Raw genomic sequence first — 7,500 nt, forward strand, 5'->3', positions numbered from 1 at the left:
TTTCCCTCTTCTGTATCCATCTCTCTTTATCCCTTCATAGCCCTTCATCCTTCTGGCTTCCTCACTCACCCTCTCTCTCTCTCTCTCTCTCTCTCTCTCTCTCTCTTTCCTTCCATTCATGTCACTCCCTTTCTTCCCTTGCTCTGTCACTCAGAGTCTTTCCCTCCTAAATTCTAAATTTGCCTCCGACAACCTAAAAAATTAGACAGGAATATTGGTGCCGTGCTGCAAATGTTTCTATATAAAAGAGAGAGATAGAGAGAGAGAAAGAGAGAGTGGGAGAGAGAGTGAGAGAGAGAAAGGAAGGGGAGAAAGAGAGAAAGAGAGAGAGAGAGAGAGAGAGAGAGAGGGAGAGATAGAGAGAAAGTAAGAGAGAGGGATAGAGAGAGAGTGAGAGATAGGAAGAGAGGGAGAGAGAGACAGCGAGAAAGAGAGGGAGAGAGAGACAGCGAGAGAGAGAGAGAGAGAGTGAGAGAGAGAGAGAGAGAGAGAGATAGGAAGAGAGGGAGAGAGAGACAGCGAGAAAGAGAGGGAGAGAGAGACAGCGAGAAAGAGAGGGAGAGAGAGACAGCGAGAGAGAGAGAGAGAGAGAGAGTGAGAGAGAGAGATAGGAAGAGAGGGAGAGAGAGACAGCGAGAAAGAGCGGGAGAGAGAGACAGCGAGAAAGAGAGGGAGAGAGAGACAGAGAGAGAGAGAGAGAGAGAGAGAGTGAGAGAGAGAGGGAGAGAGAGTGAGGGTGCCACAGTGTGTGCTTCATAGCTCATAATGATGTAGTTACAAGGCCACAAATACGGCACTCAAAGACAGGCCATCGGCCAACTGGAAGCATGACAAATATACACAGAACCATTACAGTCATAGCGGGTCCGTCTCTATGGGCATAGAGAGATCTTGAAATTGTTTTAAAAGCCATTAGCACTAGTGGAATGTTCTGGAACCTGCATTGTCATGGCCATTATCGCACCCTTATCGTGTCCTGAATCCAACCAGGCCTAGCCGCTCGTGATCCCCTTTTTTTTTAGGAGAGGACAGGAGGAGGAGGAGGAGAGAGATGGAGGGAGTGAGAGTGAGGGGGTAAAAGTAATGGTGTGTGTGTGTGTGTGTGTGCAGCGTGTAATGCACTCTATTTCAAAGTGAGAGAACGCAACTCAAAAACCTCGGTTATTCCGCTGTGGGCAGTAACTCAAAGCGTCGTTCGACTTTGGCCGGCTTATCTCAGAGGCTGCGTGACGACCCCCCGTTACCCCGGGTTACATGTCCGCCGCTTTGAAGTGACGGACCAGAAATGGAGTTGTGAAAAAGAACGGAGGTCGGAGGCAGTCTGCGTAGAGACGCCTCTTCCTCCGTCCGCCTCTCTTCGTGAACTCTGGGTTCGGGCCGGCGCTTTCTGACGACGTGACGTTTTTATTAAGCGTGCGTCGGAGGAAACGGCCGACCAATAACTCCGGAACCCGGTGACACGTTGTCTTAGCTGACCGCGCGTTATTCTATAACACTTCCTGTCTGCCCTCTGTCTGTCTGTGGGACACGTACACACACACACACACACATGCACGCGCACACACACACGCTACCCCCCTTGGACGCCATCAACTGTCAGTGTATGCACCTGACCCTTGGCCTTGCTTTCTTTTAACAGTCTGTTTCTCTAAGACGTCTTAACCTCGGGAGTAAAACACGCTTGTTCATGTTCGGGGACGCCTCTTGTGCAAACCTAGACGAAAGATTCGATTATTTTCCAGAGGACACCTGCAGTGGGAGTGTTTGTGTCAGAAACAGAGGGTGTAAGATCTATAATGTGCATGTGGGCGTATGTGTGTGTGCGCGAGCGAGCGCTGTACTTTACTGTATAAAGTCGTACCGTCTCCCGAGCGCCAGCCCCTCGCTACGCTGCCGTTCGCCATACTGCTGAGTGACATCATCTGCCCCTCTTTTGACCTCGCTCCTCTCTCGGGCGTTTCTCTCTCTCTCTCTCTCCTCCTCTTCGTTTCCTTCCTCTCCGCCGGGAGAGTTTATACGTCCTGTCCTGTCCCCGCGACAGCGCCACGCCCTCCAACTCGCCCGCTTGCAATCAGTCAGCGGGCCGAGGGCCCTCCCTTGTCACATGCTGCCTGAGTGGGTCATGTCTCTTCCTGTAATGGCCGCCCGGGGGGGAAGGCTGTCTGCCCTCAGTCAAAATGGCTGCCGCAGTGTATCGGTTCTCAGCGAGAAACGTTAGCATCCCATTAGAATTCCCCCGGTGAGGTGTTTTAATGGTACTTGGACTTAGCTAGGTGGCACCAACACGTCTAAGGGAGGGTTGGTGGCTAACATCAGTGAGCTAAATATAGACGGAAACGGTGTGAGATGCATTCTCAGCTGCTCTAGGTTTTTAAGTGGTTCTCATTCCACGCGCCCTGTTAAATACCATTCAGGAATCTCTCTCTCTCTATATATAATTCCATATCTGGGTCACATTAGTGTGTCTTAACACCACTCTTTCCTCCCTCTCTTAAAATATACCCCTCCTTATCCTTTCCTTCACGCACCCGCTGGCTCAATTAGGAAGTCAACCCCCCCCCCCCCCCCGCCCCCCACCCTAACTCCCTTCCTCAAACCCCCCCTACAGTATCACTCTATCCCGTTGGAGCTTCGCCTTCCTAACACGTAAGGTCGAAGCCGAGCGCCCCGGAATAGAAAGCGCGCACATAAATGCATAATGATAATATACCACTCTGCCAGAACCCCCCCACCCCGCGCCTACACCCCCCCCACCCCCCTCCTCCTTAAACATGCGCCGACAAACAAGAGCAGCGAGGAGTTCACCACGTAAACAAACAACGACGACAACAGATGACAAAGCGGATAGCGTTGAGGGAGAGACTCTCGACTGACAACTTCGACGACGACAGAACGACAACAGAAGGAGCGGCGTAAGAGGGAGGGAAGACGGGAAAAAAAGAAGAAGAAAGAAGCGGCTTAATGAGAAATTAATCATCTGAGGCGCCGTCTCGCCGCGCGTCTCCGTGTCGACAGGAGCCGCCGTTAGCGGCGGCGGCGGCGCTAGCGTTAGCGGTTTAGAGCATATGCCGGCGTGAGAGGACGGTTTCAATCACAATACAGGGGGGAAAGAGGGACTGTCGGAGGGGGCGTCGTTACTCTGTCAGTGATGCACGGCGCCTCTGTCGTTTGGCTCTGCCGAAAATGGGGGGGAGGATCTGACAGTTCCACACAGAGATAGAAGAGAGGTGGTTTCAGCTAATTATCAGATAACTTCCCTCTGGCACTTTGAGAATGAACCGTAGTTGTGCCTCAAAATCAAATGATTCAAAATATTTTATATAATATAGATTTTTAACCATAGTCATTTTTTTTTCAAAGCCGAGTACACACTCTATGTAGGACAAGTTGAAGAGGTCCCTTCAGGTTACAGCAATAGGCCTGTCTTGGCTATTCTGCTAGCGTGTCCCGACACCAAACGCACAGTGACAGCGTGCGAAGCTCAGTGTTAGGCAGTCAGAAACAGAAAATGTCTTCCAACGAGTAACCGTGTGGTAGAGATACCAAGAGGAATCCAGAAAACAGTGGAGAGAGTCGCAGCGGGGCGGTGTATATGCAAAAATACAGCTTGTTGGTAATGATATAGGTTGAAATAGCACATCATAATTACGCCTACTGTATGTAACAGCAGGGGGGACTAAATCCCTCCCAGCGCACCCCCTGCTGATTCCCAGTAGGGGGCGGCCTTCATGTGTTTGCGCATGTGTCTGGAAAAACCGCCACAGGCATGGGGAGCCTTTAATTTCATCCACGCCCTCGCGGGCCTATGAAGCCAGCGGCATATCCACGTTACAGTTCTGCATACGGACCCTTCTGGTGATAATTCAGACACACTTAGGTTGAGGGTTTGTTTGCCCAGGGACAAGCACTGAGCACTTTCTGCCTCCGAAACACAGCTTAATTGCTTGGAATAATGCAGACACAAACGTAATATGTATGATGTGCTAAATAAACCATAGAGCTGGAGGGGATTATGCATACACAACGGTTCTGGTGAGTAAGAAAAGCCAATTACATGGATTTAGTCACTTTACGTGGCGGGCATTTTTCGACCTATCCCCCCCCCCCTTTTTTTCTTCTCTCTCCACTGTATTCTTTCGGTTAATCTCAAACTGTTACCTGGCAATCCTTGACCCTTCGACCCCCCCACCCCCCCCGCGACCCTTCCCGTGCGCCTACCTGAGGGGAAGCGCTCGATGACGGGCTGGTTGTCCACCTGCAGCGTGGCGTTGCCGCCGCTGCGCGTGAAGCGCACCACGTGGTATTTGCCGTCGCTCACCATCACGGCGCCCTCCTCGATGGCGATGTCGTCCGTTCCCACGTTGAAGATCACGCCGATCTTTCCCCGTTCCTGTGAGAGAGGAGGAAGGACGGACAAACGGTCAGCCACAGGGACTTAGGTTTTTTTTTTTTTCTTAGACTGCAAAAGATAAATTTAACCTGCTTCATTTAAATTATGACAGTCAAAAGTGAATGAGATATGTAAAACAAGTGTTGGAGTAGCTGATATTACAGTAATCAGATTACTTTTTTCTGTAACAAAATGTAAGGGATTAAATTTGAATTTTCAGTAATCAGATTACAGTTACTGACCTAATAAAAATGTGATTATTTTGATTGCTTACACACATGTCTGCTCCCTTTCATTGATTGATATGTGCATGCGGCCTCTGCAGTCGTGGCTCAACTGATTGTCTATGTCATCAGGGTTGAGATGTGCCAAGAGTGCTGGTATGGATCAGATTTTCTAGAGTCCTATTATGATCTAAGATGCTAAAAATGATCCTAGATCAGCACTTCTATGATTCGGGTAAGGAATGATCTGGCTTTAGAAAGTAGCTCAAAAGTAAAGTAATTAGTAAACCATTACTTTTCAGAGAGAAATCAGTAAAGTAATCTAATTACAATTTAGGGAAAGTAATCAGTAACTTAACTTGAGTAACTTGCCAACACAGTGTAAAACACATAACATAGTCAAACATTTATATACTGTAAATAAGCACACTTCAAATCACTCAAATCATAGTCTCAACACCAGACCCTGAGAGTTCTTTCGCTGATACACTACGTACGAAACGCTAACTACTATTACTGCATGCTGCAGATCTCTCTATGGGTCTGGGGACACTGGTAGCGCCGGAATCCGGCTACACCAATCAGTAACGACCTTCGCGATCAGGCGCTCCCACCCATAGATATGCCCCCGCCCATCTAACCTGGGCTAGCATCTCTCATTTGCTGCTACGACCTGTCACTCTTTCAATTTTGACCCGTCGATACGCCCTCAGAACACCAACTTAGCACAAGTGGCACAGACTCTGTTGTAGTATGTAGTATGTAGTATGCGGAGTGCAGCGATTCAACATAACAAGAGACAGAAACCCAGAACTCCATTTGTGTGTGAATACTATGTAGGGCATAACATGACAAAGGCCCTCCGTCTCTCCAGAGTTCTGCTAGCAGTCAAGAGAGGACTCTGGTACATCAGCCAAGACAGCAATAGGCTCATATCGAGGACTCCCTACCTTTAGCATTCATCAACCTCTTACCCTCCTCCCCTCTCCTATCTATTAGTGCTGACAGCCTCCCACTGCTCTGAGTTTTATTACAGTTGGCCCTCCTCCCCGACTCTCTCCTCCCTCCCTCCCTCCCTCCCTCTCTCCGTCCCTCCCTCCCGACTCTCCCCCTGCGCCTCCTGTCCTCGGTCCCCAAGAAAGGTCAAAGTCATTTGACAGAGTTACAGTCTTGCCAGAAAGAGAGGGGGAGAGGAGGGAGGGAAGGATGGCGGGTGGAGAGACAGAGAGACAGATAGACAGAGACAGACAGACAGACAGACAGACAGACAGACAGACAGACAGACAGACAGATAGACAGATAGACAGATAGACAGAGACAGACAGACAGACAGACAGACAGACAGACAGACAGACAGAGAGACAGACCCGAGACAGAGAGACAGACAGACAGACAGACAGACAGACAGACAGACAGACAGACAGACTAGAGAGACAGACCGACAGACAGACAGACAGACAGACAGACAGACAGACAGCAGAGAGCCGAGGGAAAGAGAGTGATAGAGATGAAGTTAGCGAGGTGGAAACATACAGAGGAAGACAGAGGGAGAGAACGAGAGAGAGAGAGAGAGAGAGAGAGAGAGAGAGAGAGAGAGAACAGAGTGTGCCGACAGAGAAAGAGAGACCTCATATCTGGTGCTATTCCCATTGACCTCCTGCAAGTTTCCCCCAACAGCACTTCCTCGCTGACACAAGAGGTCAGGCTTATTTACTGAGGTGGCCATGGCTCCATTCCAGCGGACGACTCTGCGGACGCCATTATCAAATTAGCTTTCTGCATTTCACTTCAACCTTCCACAAGATATGTGGAGGTTAAGCTACATCATTAGCTTGGAGCACACTTCAATTATCCATGCCCTATTAATGTATAGTTTAGGGGAACTAAAATGCTAAAATGTAAAAAAAAAAAACCCTCAAGTATCAAGTTAATTGAGTAAATAAAAGTTGAGTGCAACCACAAATTAATGAGGGGTGTAATCCCAATCACATTACAAGCATCTCTTTACATACCTCACTGCTGTTGGTAAAGCAGTCATTGAGGAGCACAATTGCCGCGCATGAGCAACAGTAGCGATTAGCGATAAGTTTCAGCGTGCTCCAATGGCGATGACACCAAGGGCTGTTGGTGGGCATGATTAATGCGCACGGGGGACACCAATTGAAGCTCAGTCAAATGCAACAGTCAAAATGGCGGAGTAATTACTCCACGAAATAATACAAGGTGGTATACAGTACAAGGTGGTGTAAAACTGTAACAGAAACAACCCCTGTGGGATAATATTCCAATATAATGTATGTAGATAGAAAGATCCAATATGGCCGCCATTTGTTTTGGGTTTGATGAATGGGGACTGAATGGGCTGATGACCTCATCCTGTAGAGAGGTTGTCAGACTGGTGCTGAAGAGCTGAGATACCTACAGCAACCAATCGATATGACTCAGCGTGAGTCCATACGTCTGGTTTCAGAATGTCTTAATCCACCGTGTTTCTGAGGGAAACGTTAACCAGCAGAGATTGTGGGCATCGGTGAATAAAGGGGTTGGGTGTACCTTTAGTCAAAACATATTTGATATAGAAGGGAAGAAGAAACAAAATGGAGTATGCTAGCACAATGCTAACCATGTCTTCGGACCCCTAGCAAGGCCAGTGCCCACTGAAAGTCGAGTTAAATTATATGTAGGACTACCTTGACCTTTGGAATCAATTTGATTTGCACGGGCGATCATCTTTGGTTGAAACAAATCCATGGCATTAGGGCGGAAAAGAGCAGGGACCAAAGCAAATCGTAGCGATTTTTACAGGGAGATTAGCATTTCTGCTCCGCGACAGCAGAGCTCTCTGTTTGTGCCGGGGGAAGGTATCAAGTCCATCACACGCGCACG

The 7,500-nt window shown here is 48.7% G+C and overlaps 1 protein-coding gene across 1 annotated transcript in view; it reads right to left on the bottom strand.

The window, feature by feature from the left end:
• nrxn2b (neurexin 2b) overlaps positions 1-7,500 on the bottom strand; it is a gene marked incomplete at its 3' end in the record, with an annotated part of 537,657 nt that overhangs the window by 36,118 nt on the left and 494,039 nt on the right. The window contains exon 18 of the mRNA XM_084452184.1: positions 4,219-4,390. Within this exon, the coding sequence (XP_084308310.1) occupies positions 4,219-4,390 (172 nt within the window). The remainder of the gene's footprint in view (positions 1-4,218; positions 4,391-7,500) is intronic.

The sequence above is a fragment of the Borostomias antarcticus genome (genome assembly GCF_949987555.1).
Source record: "Borostomias antarcticus genome assembly, chromosome: 17".
NCBI lineage: Eukaryota > Metazoa > Chordata > Actinopteri > Stomiiformes > Stomiidae > Borostomias > Borostomias antarcticus.